Below are 18,109 nucleotides of genomic sequence, written 5' to 3'. Positions count from 1 at the left end.
TTTAAATCTAAAGGAATCCTAAAAAGTGTCCTCTACAGAGGCAACCAGTATGGGAGCTGGTTAAAAATACATCCCTCTCATCCTGTGTGCTTCTATAGCTACTAAAGACGTCTTGGAGATACTTTCTTGGGTTGCAAATATTTTAATATATTCAGTCTTGTATGAATGCTTAAATCTGATATGGAACTTTTCAGTCCTACATTTTAAACACGAAATCAGTGTCATTCTTCATCTCAGAAGGCAGCTATGTGGATTAGTGCAAACAGACTTTCAGAGAATTCACTAGAAACCATCAGCATTTTCTAGCATGACCTATAAGCTATATAGAGAAAAACCATTTAAAACTTGCTACTTCCTCTCCTTTTAGGACTAAAAATAGATTTGGCTCATTATCTCACTTGGCACCTTAATGTATTCCATTGCATGATAACACAGATTAAACCACCACACGCTTCTTTTTCCTTAGGATCTACCTTATGCACAGCAAGAAGGGACAGTGCTGCTCATTGGACCAGGAACTCTTTGATATTTTACTTTAAACCCTTTGCTCGGGTTCTGTTCTCAGGACAATATTCCCACTTGCTGTTGGATGCAGCAGCTCACCCCAGCCACAGGCAGACGTCACCCCAACAGCCACACACAGGCCTTCCTCAAACGGAATTTTGGATGAATTTTCTTATCAAGCTCCACCATTAAATCCACGCCCACAGGCTTTTTTCTTTCCCCAGAAGGTCAGTAAGTTAACTGAATCTCAGGGACACATAGCCCAAAAGTGACTCCCAGATCAGATGTGTGCACACGTTCAACTTTGAAATTCCTGCTTAAAGAAAAACATCAAGCACATGGCTCACTGTGATAGATTTGGGTTAAATCCCCCCAAACACAACAAAGACATAACCCCACATAACTGCTTTGTTTGCCCTGCTTTCAGCAATGGCCAAACCCCATCTTCTTTATAGAAGAGAAGCAAAACGTTTTCCACATATTTACGTGAAAACAGAGCCAGGCTCTTCTCAGTGGTGCCAAGTAATAGAACAAGAGGCAATGGTGAAAAACTGATGCTTAGAAAGTTTCACCTGAACATAAGGAAGAACTTCTTTGCTGTGCAGGTGAGGCTGTGTAGTTTCCTTCATTGCAGGTTTTCTTGACCTGTCTGGACACAGCCCTGTGCTCTGGAATGACCCTGCCTGAGCAGGGAGATCGGACCAGGTGACCCCGCTGTGGTTCCGTCCAACCTGACGCATTCTGTACTCCTGTGTGTGGGAATAAAAAACTGCATTAATGGAAAATTTTCTGATGCAAGTATTCATCCCTAAAATTTTGCCAACTGGTAGCCGCCTCACAACAGGAACTTGGTCAGCTGCATGTATAACCACTGCTCTTGAGTCAGCCCAAGAGGTGAGTTATTTCTTAGCATTAGTTTCACGTAAAGCCAAAAGCAAAGTTTAAAGCAGGCTCCTCAACACCGCCCTGCTGAAAACACGAGGGGAGAACCGCCACAGTCCAGCAAGCACTGACCGAGCATTCTAAAGGACTTTCCTCGGAGAGTGATTAAAAAGCATCCCTGGTTTTACAGGCTAAAACTTCAAGAAAACCGGGCACAGACCAGCATCTCCTCTGCCGGTACCCTGCGCTGGATGGGCAGGAGCAAAATAAAAATCCATAAAAGCAGTTATTCCCCTTAAATTCCCAACCAAGCTATTCAGCCCGAGTTGGAGCATCCCGTTCCTGCGGGGTCCCCGTGAGACACCTCCTTTGCCAGGAGGCCCCCGCCCCAGCCCAGCCCCGCCGGCTTCGCGGAAGCTCCGGCCGAGCTGCGCGGGGGTGCCGGCGGGCGCGGAGCGATCCCCCGCTCGTCCTGCCCAGGGGAAGCCCCGCGGGACACCCTCCTCCGCCAGCCCCGGGGAGAAGCGAGCGGCGGACACCGAGCCCGCGGCCGCCCTGGTGCCGGGGGATCGCGCCGCTCCCTCCCGCGGGGCAAAGGGCCCGGACGGACGGGACAAGCAGCGGGAGGGCTCGGGGAACACGGGCGGGTCCCGCACAGCGGAGAGGAGCGGGGAGGAGCGGGGAGGAGGAGCGGTGAGGAGCCGCGGGGCGGAGCAGGGAGGAGCGGGGCGGAGCAGGGAGGAGCGGCCCCTCCCCGCGGGCCCTCCCCGCGGCCCGTGACGCCTCCGGGCGGGCGGGACCCCGCGCACCTGCGGAGCCCCCGCCTTTGTGCAGTGCAGGTGCGGCGCCCACCCCACCCCCCCGCCGTGACGTCAGGCGGGCGCTCGCGGGGCACCATGGGAGAATCCCAATGTTTTCCAACGGATGCGCTCAGCAGCGCGGCGGCTTGAGGCGACTCCGGGAGCGGCGCTCGGGGGGGCGTCCCGGGAGGGGGCGGCGGCGGCGGGGGGCCGGGCCGGCGGCCCGCGCCCCGGCTCTTCCCCACCCCGCCAGGCGGCATGGCCCACCCCCCTGAGGCGCCCGGAGCTGCCCCCTGAGCGCCCGGAGCCGGCGGAGCGCCGCGCCGCAGCCCTGCCGACGGCGCCGGGGAAGATGCTGCCGCGGCTGGTGCTGCCCGGCTGACGCCCCGCCGCCGCCGCCGCCGCACCCCCGTCCCCATTGTCCCCCGGCCGCCGCCGGCTCCATGAGCGCCTCCTCCTCCCCCCTCCTCTGAGCTTCCCGCCCTCCACCTCATGGCTGCATCGGAAGAAGGGACCGGCTGCTTTCTCCCGCGAGGCAGGTCGCAGAGTGACCCCAGCATCCTCACCGACCCCGCGGGCCCCGGGGAGCACCCAGGTAACGGCTCCGCTCTCCCGGCGGCGCTCGGGGCGGGCCGGGAGCATCCGCCAATTTGCAGGGAGCCGGTCCGCCACGGCCGGGCAGGGATTGGGAACATATTTCCTGCAGTAGGTGCCGAAATGGTGCAGCGGTTTAGCTCCAAACGGGATTGGAGCGGAGCGCGTCCCGCGGCTTTGCCATCGCGGCGCCCGTCCGCTGGGTGAGCGCGGGGGGCGCGGCTGGCGCCGGGTCCTGGCCGGCCGGGGGTCCCCGGGGCCGCCGGCAGCGCTCGACCCGGGCTCCCGCAGAGCTAATTTATGGCTTTGGTTGGGAGGGGGAAATGAGGGCTAATAAAGCAGGCTGTTTGCATGGGATCGCCATGGAGACAAGGGAAGCAGAGTCATAATTAAACGCTTTCTGCCCACAAGAAGGTAATTTTCACTTCATAGGGAGAAGCGTAATCTCCTTATGAAGTGTGGGCACAGAGGGTGGTGCTGAGGGGACACAGCCCAGTCGTTAGTATATAAATAGAATATTGTGATTAGATTTTTTTTTTTTTTTCTTTAACAATGGCTAAGGGTGTTTTCATCTTAACTTCACTTTGAGGAGTAATTCTAAATGTCTGTTGGTGGTGACTCAGTAATTTCAGATTGTCAGAATCTAAGCAGTGTTGAGACCTTTAGGAAAAAAAAAAAAACAAATAGCTACATCGCTTTGATGTGATGTGATTGCACAGAAAGGCACAACAACAAGCTGGAAGCAAAGGGTAAGAGCCAGTTCACTCTCAGTTTCCCTGAATAGATGATGGTCACACAAGAGCTGTCAGGTTTCTTTATGAGAAAAGGAGTAATCAAAACAGCGTAAAGACAATGAATGACGTGTTTATCGTCACTGCCCACTACACCGAATTCTAAGCCTAGAAACAGGTTTAGGTTTTGGGTCAGGCAGTATCAGCCTACAGGAGACAATCCCTGGATGCAATTTCGGGTTGAACTTTGCTCCCCTTTCTCAGATTACTGAGTAAATAAAATATTCCAGGCTCTATTCATACACCTGCTATATTGCTTCCTTCTGAGCCAATGAGGATATTAATATTTGTATCTATTTTATGTTCTTCTGTTTGTTTGCCTTATCAAGCAATTCTGAGCACATTAGTCTGGAGTGAAATACAAATTAAATTAAGGCAAACAGTGGATGATTTATCCCTGATTACCAACTGTTCCGATACCCTAAGTGAAGGGAACAAAGGACTCTTCTAACATGAACTGCTCGACTCACTCCCAAAGGGGCAATCTTGACTGAAAGAGGAATGTATGTTCCTGCCATTTGATTTCTGGAAGCAGAAGTGACTAATGAAAGGAAGGCGTGTGCAACCTCAGTTTTAATTCCTCTAGATTATTTTCCGCTAATTAATTCTTTTGGCCTTTGTGAGATACACAACAAAAAAAGTACAGAACATGTCTGACAAATCGACAAAGATATAAACATTATTGTGCTTTTTGTTAGGAGAAGGAACTGTCAATACCAAGGAGCATTTTTTCCCCTAATAGAGACTCCATCAGATCAGCCAGTGCCCCATTGCATGGCAGAAGCTCTACTGAAACGCAAGAGAAGGTGTCTTTTATGTATTGTGCTCTACATACAATATGTGGGGAGAAACAAAAGGTGTTAAATACATATGGTTTTTGTCCAGGTAGGTACATATAGTCAGTGGTAGGATTAGCATGTTTGGTAAGCTTTTCAGGCTTTAAATTTGTTCATTGAATAGTATTGAACATCTGTATGCTTCCAGATGATAATAAAATGAACCTAAGTTGCTTAATTTAAATAAAATTTTGCCCTTCAATGTTGTGAGTAATCATTATGTACAATTTCATACATTTGGCTACTTAAAAGTCTGGAATACAATTTATATTATTTTAAGAATTCTGTATGCTAGATGACATAATTGCAATTTATCTTATTTTACTGTCCTGGAAAATAATTTTATCATTATCATTGTACCAACCTAACCATCCGTAGACTCTAAGTCGAAAGACAGTCTTTAGGAGTGGGAAATGATATGTCCAAAGTTTATGTTTACATCCCAACCCTGCTTGCAGACAAACCAAGTAGAGAAATGTGAACATGTAGGATTCTTTGTTAATCTAAAAACGAAATTAATTTTTATTAACATTTAAGTGATGTGTTTAAATTATACAGACAAACAGACCAATACCACAATAGAGTGTAACCGTAGGATCACTACAAAAACCATTCCTACTTTTACCTGGCATTTGAGTGATGCCCTATCCCTACTGGAGATGCACTCTTGTTTTGGAACAGCTTTTTGAATGTGTGATGGGGTCGGGGATTATTCTGCACCAACTCATTTGGCTGTGCCTACTGAGGAAAGGATATCGACATAGGAAATGTGGTAATAGATGAAGCCAGCCTGGACTCTAAAATTTTTTCTGGTTATGTGGAGTTGTTTAAAGACATATTTATATTCCTCTTCTTGACCTGTACAATTACAGTATTTTTTTGTTTAGCCCAGCTTTATGCATGGAAGTTTCAGTGCCATAGCTGAGAGTGTAGAGCTGGCAGCATAAAGATTTTCATGTATGTCCAAAGGAAATCCTGTGATGCAGTGCTTCATTTTTCTTTCCCTCCTGAAACACCAGTTTAACCAGTATAACTGACCCATCACAGTGGGGTTTGAGCCTCACTGGCTGTCTCAGAATCTGCTCTCACTGGACCAAATCATCCCTTTTTAGCTGATCCTGAGCAATATAAACATCAGATCCAAGGAACATGGGATGAGCACACTGCAGATGGCGAGGTTCACCTTCCCAGTCCTTCATTTGCAATTTTATGATGAACTATTGCTTGGGTGAAATGTCAAAGGGAGTTTCCCCATCTGAGAGCAGAGCTGAAGTTTGTTTGTGAGGTTTTTGTCGTGTTTTGTTCATTTTTAAAGAGGACTCTGTCTTCATCCAGCAAGAGCGTGGAATAACTCAGTAACTGGCTGGTTCAAATAGCCTTAGATGTTGATTTTTGGGAAGTTCTGCACACTCACAGTCCTGACTAATGCCAGCAGAAGCTGCAATTACTCCAAGCCTTGAACAATAAAGGCTTCATGATAAGGTCCTTTATCTAGTGTGCTTTTCCTCACAAAGCATTCACTGTAGAAATGAAAAGCTGTTTTATAACCTTGATTTAGAAGAGCTGTAATCTTTACAGGCTACAGGGAATTTTATCACATATAAAAACTTACAAAATTACCACAAGCCACTACAATCTTACAAATATTCCTATAATAAATAAGATAAACAAGGTGTTCAGTAAATTAGACTAGGGACATTTAGTAGCTATTTTTTCCAAAACAGAGATACAAATTCACTGATTTAGATCCTTCACATGGAATTTTAATTAAACAGCAGCTCCTCACAGTGATCAGTTAAGACGACAGTCATGGTCTAAGAAGAAAATAAGGACTTTAGATCAGGCTCTACTCACAAAGAGATGATTTCCTCCAGCATTTAAATGGTGCATTGAGGTCCTATTGGGAATGTAGAGAATACTGGAAATAGTATAAGAAAGATAAGAAGGAATGAGTGTTTCTTTGCTTTAATTGGATCACTTATTTATTCTCTCCTTTAAGATAAAATCATGCATTTCAGCCCGTGATTTAAGGGAACTATTTTATGGCCACTGAGCAGTATTTGATGAGAATTACTGTAGTACAACAAACACTGGGCTTCATGTTAGATTCTGTTTAAGCTCACTGTCACACTGAGTGAGCAAGCCTTGAAACAGGAATATGTCCTCAGTCTGGGAAACAGACATCAAAATACTCATGTCTTGCTTAACTATAGGCTGTCTCTAGGCCAGGTTGTTGTTAAGCAAGTGAATTTCATCTTATTCATAGAATCACAGAATGATTTGGGTCAGAAGGGACCTTACAGATGATCTGGTTCCAACTCCCTGCCATACGCATGGACACCTTCCTAACCTGATTACATAAGGTTGCTCCAAGCCCCATCCAACTTGGCCTTGAACACTTCCAGGGATGTCAAGAATTTCCTTATCTTATATGTCTTTCCCCTTCTCCACCTTTCCAGATAAGGATCAAGAGAGAAAGGAGCATCTCAAGAGAACAGATTTCAGTATCACCATGTAATTGAGAGACAGTTGCAGGAAGCCAAAATATTGCTCTCATTATATCCTTCCAGCAGTCACAGGGCACAGGGAAGATTGACAATCTCATTTGATTTGTATCATAAAAGGGAGGGGTGCACAGACTGAAGAAGAACACACCATGTCAAAACTCTGTATTACTTGAGGAGATACAGACAACCATGACAATCTGTGAAAACATCACCCCCCTCCCCCCCTTAATTTTGGGATAATCCATTTGAATTTGTGTAAGTACACATTGATGCCATCACGTTTGCTCTCTGTGTGCTGCTTTTCCTTCCTGGCACCACGCAGTTAAGGAGTGTTTTTTCAGGATGGGCATTACTGAGTTCTCCAGCAGACCTTGCCAGTGGTCCACCATGTGTTCCTTGTCCTCCACTGATGATCTGTATCGAGGCAAGGAGCTGTTGTGGTGTAGGCAGTGGTGTTAGATGTTGTTAACAGCTCTGTCATCATAATTTCTTCCTGCCTGATGAAGGGGGGCTCCTCAGCCTCTACTCTGGTGTGGTGTGCTTCAAGACCTGACAAGTGAAAGCTACTGCAGAGTAGCTGTTCCAGAGGTACATGATTATGTCTATGCCAGACAGTAATTCCCTTTTTATTTCTATTGATACCACGTGTAATCAGCAGCACTGTGCTCTGAATTAACTCCAGGGAAGAACAACTGCACAAGACTTAAAGCTCCTTCCTCACTGCTTCTAGTTTTCGTAATTCAAAAGTCCTGTAGCAGGCAGCATTCTTGTGAGTATTCTTCTAGGATGCTAAGAAGAGATGCTGAGATGAGAATTAAAGTGTTTTGTTCCTTTTACATCATCTCTCTTTGGGCTGGAGGCCGACCTGAAAGCCAGCAGAGCCTCACAGGCAGCGTGAGGAGGGACATCAGCTGTCCAAGTAACGGCCAGGGAAAGTTGTGATGCAATAAACAGCAGGTATAGGAATACCCTCTAATATGGCTTTTCCTTTCTTGTCTTCTGTTTTGAAGCTGTAACCTCCCCTGGGTGGACTGTGCCACTCCATATCTATCATTGTCTTCTCTTAACATTTTAGGGGTGATTTAGCTGCTAAAGATTTTAATTGACTCCTCTTACTGCCGTATTTGTTCCTTGAACAAGATTGCTCAGTTTGAGTCTTGAGCAGTGTTAGGAGCCTGTGAGCCATTGGAAAGCTGGGCTTTCCTCCTAACCAGGACTGGTAACCTCAGTGATGTTGGAAGCTACTGGCAGGGGAGGTTTGGAAACTCAAAAGCATATTGAGAGTCAAGTGTGGTAGGTTTGGGCTGCAGGTGCTGGTATGGAGCGAAGGGAAGGCAAAGACAAACAGGAATACAACTGGAATCCACAGAGATTGGTGCCAGTTCTCTGAATCTGCTTGAGTCATCTTTGCTGCAAGTCTGTTCATTCCAGGCCCATAATTCAGAAAATCTTCTAAGTGTGTGCTTAACTTCAAACGTGCTTAAGATGCAGGAAATGGGTAGCAGAGGGAGGATAGAGAGAGATGCTGTGGGTGCCCTGCCTGTCATCTGGGCTGCTGCTTCATCCTTCTGCAGTTGTTTAGATCACTGCAACTTAAATCAGAGACTTAAAGGCTTATCTGTGATGTCTTTAGTTGTTGCATGAATCTTTAAATTTGATCCTAATGCTTGAGCCAGGCCACCTATAAAAGGTTTGTGTTTGGTTTTTTTTTTGGTTTTTTTTTTTTTTTTTCTTCCCCAGAAAGACTTTGGTTTCCATTTCATTTTTCTCTATCAAGTCTTTTTTGTTAACACAATTTGTTTCCCCTGCATCATATTTCTTCTGAAACAGAATTTTATCAGGTGTCCTACATCCTTTTCTATATTAATTTATGGACAAAATTAGCTAATCAATGCTTTTGCTCCAGTTTGTAACTGAACCCTATGTTTTGTGTATATGAAACTTAGTGATATTCTCTCACTCAAAAATTCCTATTCAACCAAAGGGCTCCCTGCAGAAAGTTACTATTCCACGCCTAAGGGGGACTGTACTCAGGAATACTCAGTAGAGACTAGAAACGTGCAGGCTGTTAGTTAATATCCCATTTTCCTTTCCATTGAAATCCAAATTTAGGCCCTATAAAGCTTCCCAAAACATTTGCTATTTGTGTGAATGCAGAGTTGGAGGTTTTCAATACAGAGCACCTGAAAAATCATCACCATATTACCAAGTACTACAATGGGAGTTATATTTTAAGAAATGGTCCACTGTGCTTTTGAGAAGGTCTTTTTCTTCCTCATCAAATTCCCACTCCCTTGCTGGTCAGATCCAACTGGACCCCAAGTCCCTGTGGTGCAGAGAAACTTCACTGAAAGCACAGAACTCCCATTTTTTCTGTGTCCTGCAGCAGAGAATCCCCTCTTTCCCCAGCAGCCCTTGTCCCTGGCACACGACTCATCTCACACATGGCAGCTCTGCTCCAGCATTTTCCAGGAGGGGAGAATGATCTCTCCAGGTCTGGAGAGGAGAATGGGCACAGTGTACCCAGGAAGTTGCACAGGTGGGACTTTGGCATGGATTCTCTTGCTCCAAATGCATAATGTTGGTCCTGTACATATAATTTGTGTCAGTGGTGGGGTATCATTACACTCCTCAACACGATGCACACTTAACACAAACTGTTTTTTGCTGTTGCCTGAGTATTTTACTTACTGATGCTCAGTTTATATTTTGGGATTCAAGAGAGAGCTTGGTAAAGTTATGTTTTAGTGCTACTTTAGCAGAAATTAAATGAGGTCAGTTAATAAGTATGCTATTCATGTTGAGGGGAGGTTTTAGGCTTTTCCAGGGTTTGAGTGTTCCCAGTGTTTGGAGATTTGTATTTAGCTAAACTTTGGAGTTCTGTAAAGGAAATACAGAGCTTTAATGGGGGAAAAAGTGGTTTAAAGTTGTCTTTTCTTCTAAATCCCAAGTTGACAGGTAGTCTGAGTGTTGCTGAAAAGACACTTAAACCATTAAAACCTCTTTGTCCAAGAAGTGGAAATACTGATTATACACCATCAAAACCTAGGCTGGATTTATGAGAGTGAGGTCATCATATTGGAAATACCTGGTGGTTTTTTTATGTTTACCTTTGACTCTTTAATTCAGGCTTTCTTTTAAAATAAAAGAAAATCTCAAATTTAATTTCAAACCTTAAGTAAAAGAACTCAGACCTAATTTGCACACCTAATAACTTGTGCACACAAGTACTTGCTTCTCTGTGCAAATAAGAGAAACTCATGTCTGTTAAATAATAAAAGATCTTCACACCTTAGCTATGAATGAAGATGGTTTAAGATTATTCATTCAGTTAATGTTTGCACCACACTTGGAAATGGAATGAGTTACATAATGCTGGGAGTCATGTTTATCTGGAAATGTAACTGGATATTTTAGTGAGTAGTTAAGTAACAGTGTTAATTTTTCCCAAAATCTTTAATTTGGGAACGCTGTTTCAAGACTGCCCAAGTCGTTCTTTAATGAATGGGCTACACCATTTATTTATTTATAACATGGGGTTTTTAAACCAAATTTATGGCTTTGTAGTTTTAAAATTTAATACATAGAATTAATTGCCCTTGCTTCTTAAAGCAGGTCAGGTCTATAAATACCAAGAGTAAGTAAAACTAAATATGATACCTTGATTTTGCTTCGAAATGTAGCCAGTTTGGATGCTAATACAATGGATTCTTTGTGCCCATTAAATCCCATACTTTTGTTTGAAATTCAAGTTGATTTATGGCCTAATGTATACGCAATTTATACATGCCCCAGAGAGAACATCATATAGCAACTTGACACAGGTCAATAGCTCCGTGCTTGAGTCTGCATAAATATTTCAGTAAGATGATCTGAATCAAAGGGTATTTTATCCTGCTTTCTGTAGTACAGCAGTATTCTGGGTCAGGAATGTGGACCTGTGGTTCCAGCTGAAGGAAGGCTTGTCCTTATGCATAAAGCACTTCAGAATTGTTCCTATAATGAAGAGACAGTTCGTGTGTTAATTTCCTTGATCTAGTTTAGTTTTTTTTAACATCCTCAAACTGTTCAATTGCTGCATAACCAGCAAGTGGACATAGATCACTGCATTACATCAAACCAGTGAAGCCTTCACTGCTTTCTGAGGGCTGCTCCATCCCTCAGGCCACACAGTCTTCCCTGTGCCTTGTCCATATTGATCTGCTGGGAATGGCTGTCACTTTTCATTCAGTTGCTCTCAGAACTCTGCATCTCATCTCTCAGCTAAACAGCCTGCACCAAGACTTGGGCTTTAATGCTTAAAAGAACATAAGAAATGCTGCACTGAGTCAGGACCGAGGTGTGTCCAGCCTGGGCCAGTGTTCTTGTCAGGGGCTGGAAGCTTGGGACAGGCTGGGAGCAAAGGGAAGGGTGGCTGAAGGAGCCCACATGAATTCCACATGAAATAGTCAGGGTCAGTCTCCTGTGCTGCCTTCAAATAACAGCCACAAGGGTTGATGCTTTGGGCAGGTTTGCTCTGCATCTTGGAGCAGTCCTGCTGTCTTGGGGAGCTCTTGGAAATCAGCCTCCAAGAGAGTTTCTTGGATCCTGCAAGTTCCTTTTTAATTGTTCCATCATGAATGAGATGAATCTGTGTGGAATGTTTAAATAGAGCAAACATGATAGAGTATGCAACACTGACTTAATTGGGTTTCTCTGAAGTTTATGCTTTGCAGATGGGACTTCTGTAATTTTGTAAGCTCTGCATTTAGCGTAGAAGAAAAAAATGTAATTTTTTTTTAATTAAAGCAGCTATGTAGACTGCGTAGCAGCTTTCTGGGATTGCAGAAGTTTCAAGGAGAAAAACATCCTATTTTCAGATACAGCACTTCAGCTTAACTTCAACTTAAATGTTGCCTTCCATGACAGTTGCTCATTTGACTTTGCTCTTTGTTACAGTGCCTAGGAGGAGAGAATATGTGCTTACATTAGACTACCAACTAGGCAGAGAAAGCTCTAGTAAAAAGAAAATGGAGCCTAGTCTTCGACTCATACAAATTCTCCACTTGTCCACCGTAAGTTTTAAATGCCTTGTTTCTTGTTTAACTCAAGAAAATTAATGAAAAATCAGAACTGACATAAACTGTGAGTATCACTTCAGGTTTCACAGGAGATACTTAACAGTGGAGAACTTAATAACACATCTTCCTGCAAGGGAGGAACATAAGTGAACTCCTGCCACCTGGGAATCTCCTACATTTGGGAACATTCCAGAGGTTCCTGAGAATGTCCTATTTTGCTGTAAACTCCTGATACCAATTCAGGATGGAATGGCGTGATACAAAAACTGCCTATCCTGACTAAACCCTTGATTCTGTTTGATCTGTAATGGGAGCAAATATCAGCCACTGCCCGAGGCTGGTGCCTTGAACCCTCGCAGCAGTGGTGAACTTAACAGATGACATGATCAGATGTGGATTTTCTTAAGGCAAACATAGGGAACGTAAACTACAGCTGTCAAGATGGATAGCAGAGAGACTTCTTAGTGTTATGGTGTACATTTGCTGCTGTAATTCAACCAGAAGAATAAACTGAAAGGAAGCCAAGTAAAAGAGATGATTTTAACATGTAGAAATACAAAGCCATGTCCTTCAAAAATCCAGAATATTATGCATGAATGAAAATGTTTTAAGAAGGGGCCCTAACTAATAGAAATTTATCCTGTATCTTTCTTCTTCAGTCCAAGGAAGTATCACTGAAGGCAACATAGGCTGGTCTGGAAGACTGGCATTCCTCTTACCTCACTGGGTTGGTGCCTCCATACATTCTCCTGTCCTCATGTGACAGGGTAGACCTTGTTGCAACTTCTTTTTACTTTTCAGTCTGTTTTTTCTACAGTTCTTTTCCTGCCATCTAGTCTGAGTTCATTCTTGTAGCTAGCTCTTTTCTTCTTTTTCTTCTCAGCAAATTCAGCAGCTCCTGCTCCAGAGGTCTTTCTCCCGGACAATTCTTGTGGAAATTGGATGGGTGTTACTGCTGTAACAACAGAGAAGCCACCAAAGCTGGCCTTCCTCCAGGTCCAGCATTTTCAGTCCTCAGTTCAATCCTAAACTGTTAAAAATCTCGTTTATGACTGAGGACTTCAGATTGGCTCCTCTGTTGTCTAATGAAGTGTCAGGCCGAGTGAACGCTCCTCCCTTAAGGGCCTCGCAGCAGCAGCAGCTCTCCTGGGGGTGCTCTGGTGTGGAACCAAACCTGACCTCACACTCAGGCTCCTCACACTCAGGCTCTTCCTACGGGTAGCACTTTAGAGGGTCACTGGTGTCATTTTTCACCAACTCCACCCTTTGCTGAAAGTTGCCAGTGAGCTCCAAAGTTATTGTGGGTGGCTGGAGATGAAGTGGTTAAACAGCCCTTGTTTGTGAAAGAAGACCCTGGGAGCAAAAACCCAGGAGAGGCTGTTTTCAATAACTTGTTCCATTTATATTTTTCTCACTCTTGCTCTCACAACACAACTTCTAGGCTTTATTCCAACATGTCAAGGGTCTCTAGTTCTACCAACCTCTTCTAAAAAAGCTGCACTATGACCTGGGGCATTACTCATCTCTCTTATTTGGGAGATGATATTTTATATAATCAGCTATTTGTGTTACGCACCTGCAGAAAATCTATTCTGCTTTGCACCCTGGAATTTAATATTGTTGAGTCACCTGTTTTTTTTTTTTTTTAAGATTTTAGATATATTTTGCAGTAGCTTTTTTTAAAAACCCAACAGTAAAAAAACCCCAATCTCCCCAACCCAAACATTTGGCAGTGCCATGAGCTTATGCATTTTCAGATCATGGTTTGCCTGGCTGCTCTAGTGAAATAATTATAAAAGAGTTAAGTTACTGAATATACTTTCAGTGGCTTAGACGTCATAAAATACCAGCAGAGAAATAAACTCACACTTTCTGAATAGAAAGTATGGGATGATGTTTTCACTCTATCCAAAAGGACAGATCTCTCAGAAGGAGGATACACTTCATATATATTTTAAAGTTTATTTTCTCATCCTATTAAAAGAAATGGAAAGCTACTTCTGGTGGGTTTAATTAATTAGTTTTTAATTCAAATTCACCTCCCTCCCTCAAGAAATTCCCCCGCAATTTGCCAGCAGAGCATTGCAGAAATCTCTTTTAGATCTTGGTAGCTGCTGTAAAGTTGTCTGGGAACAAAATCTACTTTTCAACAGATTAATCTAAATGTACATATCCAAGTAGGGAAAAAGTGGCAGTAGCTTCAAAACTAACTTTCATTTAAAGTAGTTTCTTGAAGGAAGAGGAGGACTTTAGGTATTACATCATGGTTTATCAGAAATACTCATTTTTTAAACACAAGAAAACTTCTTTTTCCTGCTTTACATTAATAATCTGATTTTTAACCAGATATTATCTGTTAAAACGAAATCACAGGGACTTAGAAATATCTTTTCTGACAGAAAGAAACAAGACTAAGCATATCAGAGCTGACGGGAATCGTGCAGTTTAGAGATTTTGTTGTTATAAATCATAATATTCTCATAATACAAGAGAGATTACAGAAATATGGCATAGACTTGTTTTGTCTGACATTGTAAAGAAAGAAAGACTTAAAGGATTAGTCTTGGTAACTTAGCTGTTCCTTTGCAACGTATTGCGATATAATAGGAAATAATGCAGCGCAGATCCTGAACATGAAATAAAGCCTCTGGTCAGAATCTCGTTAATGCCAGAAATGATTTAAACCCAGCCAACAGCCCCAGTTTTCTGTCCCAGAAATGACAACACAAGATGTGATGCCTCTTACTCTAATGCTGCATAAGAGCATATCAGGCATGTGATTAAGATACGATTCAACACAACTAATTCCTCAAGATTCCCTTCTCTTCATTGTTAGAAACCCAAGGACAGCACAAGAAAGTTGAGTTAGGTTTTAGATGGAAGCTGCTGCTTTGACAAGGAATGAGACTACTTCCTTTTCCAATGTCGAGAGGGATGGGCTAGGGAGGCAAAGTTAAATGTTTTTTCACTCAAGTAAGCTAAGCACCTAATTTACACATTCATTGGACACAAAGCATCACTCACTGTGCTAACAAATCACCATAATGAGGCATTTGCACACCCACACACATTTATACTCATGCTGTTGCTCAGCTTGCACCTGCAGTGGTGGTGAATAGATGTGTAATTGCATCTTGAGTTGTTGAAAGCAGGGCCACAGGCAAGGTCTGTATAGCTGGAGTGAGCGGCTGCCTTTTTGCTTCACTTTGCTGTGGTCGGCAGCTTTTTGGAAGCTGTTTTACCACATCAATCCTGCTTTTCTGTTATAACAGCTCTCAAAGGCTTTTCCAAGGAGCCTTACAGGTGTTGGCTTTGAGTCATGAAAATGTTGGGTGACTGCTCCAAGGGCTTCTGTCTCTTGCAGAGTCAGAGCACTGTGAGTCCCTCAGCTGATAGCAGCGAGGGACTCTGATAAGCTCAGAGCAAGGGCAAGGGCTAGAGAGCCAAAGTTCAGGCATGCTCAGGTCTTGCAGATAAATGGATTTGTGAAGAAGTGGTCAAAAAACTGGTGCTGCAAGATCCTCCTGAGAATAAGAAGCAATACATACTGAAATCGGCAAAATTTGTCGTGGCAGTGCTGATTTCCTGCCTTACAGCCTCAAGTCAGATCTTACAGTCCCTTGATACCAGAAATCAGCAATCCCATCTTCAGAGGAACCACGAAAATGAAGTCCTTCCACTGCATTAAACATCCAAGCCATGTTCCAAACTTTAGATTCATGACTGCTGCTGTGAAATTTTTAATTACACCTTCTAAAGCCCAATTTTTTTGTTCCCTCATTTCTCATAGAGCATCCACCTGTGCACAAACCAAAACCATTGCTAACTCAGATGTTTTGTAATCTCCAGAAAAAGCAGAGAGACTCCTTTGCAGGCATTTTACCATTGCAGCAGCCTGACTGACCCAGTGCTCTCATCTTGTCATTTGGGTGGCTTTCAGAAGGTATGACTTCAAAGCTTCTGTTAAAAATAGTATGTCTGGAGTGGTTTTAAGTAGCTGTTTTATTTCATCCTTTTTCTGCCCAAAAATACACTCTGCCTTCTGAGATGTGAAGAAGGCTTTATCTATTCCACTGCCACCTGAGTCTGCTTGAGGTGACAGCCTGGTTATTTAGGATGTTTGTGGTGACAGATGGGTTATTTACAGCAATTGTATCCCAAAGATGTACAAAGTATCATTTTCATACATTGTAGGCAGCTTTGGGATCCCAAGTATTGCATGCAAATCAGCAAATTCCAAGTGGCTCCAACCTCAGATCCAATAACACTGGTGTTTGAATAGTAAGTATACATTTTTTAGAGTTTTGTCTGAGATGTAACAGTTCTGATGCATTTTTACTGAGCATTTCACATCTGTGTTTGATACCATCAGTTTGTTGGACTGAGGATAATGGGAACTCACAGTTGCACATCTAAACCAGTGCATCACTGTAAAACTATTTGCACAGTTTAAATGCCTGGACACTAAACTGTGATTCCCTTTCACGTACTGTGCTATCATATAATCCATATCCATTGAAAATTGATTTGACATGCATAATCACTGTTTAATTGTAGTATCTCTTAAGGAGGCTGTTTTATAGAAGGGAAAATAAAAGCATAGGACAAGTATATGGGTTTCTCTTAATAAGCAAGTTATTCTGATTACCCTGCCCTAATAGCATAATTGCATTCTGGGTGTTCTGTGCTCAGCAGTAACTCTGGTAATTACAGTCTATGTGTGGTCCAGGTCCTGGCAGGGGGCAAGGGGGTGGGGTTTGGGGATTTGCTGTTGTTGATGTTGTTGCTCAAATTTGAATTTTAAAAATATGTGCCCAGATTTTTCTGCACTGCAGCTATGGTCAGGCTCTAGGATAATCTCCAGGATAAGAAAGAGCAGCTATTAGGTTTTAATTTTTCATCATTGTTGCTGAAAAAAAAAAACAATTGTAGCCTTCATTGGTAGAGGAAAGTGGGAAGAGGAGAGGTAAGGAGGGGATGGCAGCTATCACCTGTTTACCTTTGTATTTTGTGTGTTTTCCTATTAACATATTGTGTGAAAAGCACAACCCAAGGGTATCTGGATTTATGACATTTTCTTTCTTCATGGCTCATGCCACTATAAATCCATCAGGCCTGCAGTCACATCCTCACAGTAGCCTGGAGTGATCTTAGGAGAAGCCAACCTCGAGCACCAATTCTGCTCCTAATATCCATATAGAAGAGGTTGCTGAAATTTCAGCTATATTTAGGACTGAATTTCAGCTGATGAAATACCACTATACGAGCTCTTTCTCCCAGAAAATGTAGAGCCTAAAATTAAGTCATTTGGTCATCATAAGAGATGAGGACAAAGCTTTTAATTCCAAGAGGATTTAAGTGTGGAACAGTCTTGTAGGAGTGCTTGGACAAATCTACTCTGATAGTCCTTAAGAAGTACTACATAACCATCCTCATTTTACAATTTTTCCCACCAAAAGTTACATTTACAGTTGTAATATTCTAGTCCTCATCTCTTTGAATAAGACTCGAGAAAACCCAACCCTGCCCAAAGTTTGGTCCCCCAAAAAAGGGAAAAGCCAGGCAATTACATATGTCTGTACCTAGGTTATTGCTAATGGGTTTAAGCAGAAAGTGTTCAAATACTCAGATCACAGACAGCATAAAAAAAGTGTTTGACAGCCCTAGGAGAACAGCCAAGGTTTGACAGGGCACAAATAACTCGTCCTGATGATGTGGCTGAGTCCTGATGGGAAGAGCAATTTCATTGCTGTTGCATGGGGAATTCTTGTTCCGTAAACAACAACCTCAGTTCTCCTGGGAATACTGCAGTCACTTCAGGAAATAATACAGCTTGCCATTTGTTAGTTCATGATATGCACTTTGTTTACTACACAAGAAGAGATTTAATGAAATGGCTTGGGGTTTGAAACAGGATTTTTCAGCTATTCATAATTTTGTAGCTGATTTAACCATTCACCTGGAATTGTGATGCAGAGCAAGTAATTGCACACGTTAATGGCAATTACAATAACTAACAGGCATAATGAAGTGTTTTGCATATGTACTCGTGGGATTTTTGTGCATGCAGATCATTTGTATATTTTGTACAACTTTTTTCATTGTATGTAAAAGGACTCTTTTATATGTGGTTGC

The 18,109-nt window shown here is 43.1% G+C and overlaps 1 protein-coding gene across 1 annotated transcript in view; it reads left to right on the top strand.

Moving 5' to 3' along the window:
* The first annotated feature begins 2,205 nt into the window (after nucleotides 1-2,205).
* PHACTR3 (phosphatase and actin regulator 3) overlaps nucleotides 2,206-18,109 on the top strand; it is a 100,899-nt gene continuing 84,995 nt past the window's right edge. Inside the window, exon 1 of the mRNA XM_082292758.1 lies at nucleotides 2,206-2,781. Within this exon, the coding sequence (XP_082148884.1) occupies nucleotides 2,679-2,781 (103 nt within the window). The 5' untranslated portion in view covers nucleotides 2,206-2,678. The remainder of the gene's footprint in view (nucleotides 2,782-18,109) is intronic.

Source organism: Coloeus monedula, assembly GCF_965178545.1.
Source record: "Coloeus monedula genome assembly, chromosome: 17".
Classification (NCBI taxonomy): Eukaryota; Metazoa; Chordata; class Aves; order Passeriformes; family Corvidae; genus Coloeus; species Coloeus monedula.
The sequence above is the reverse complement of the archived record's forward strand: the minus strand, read 5'-3'. Positions and strand labels throughout refer to the sequence as shown.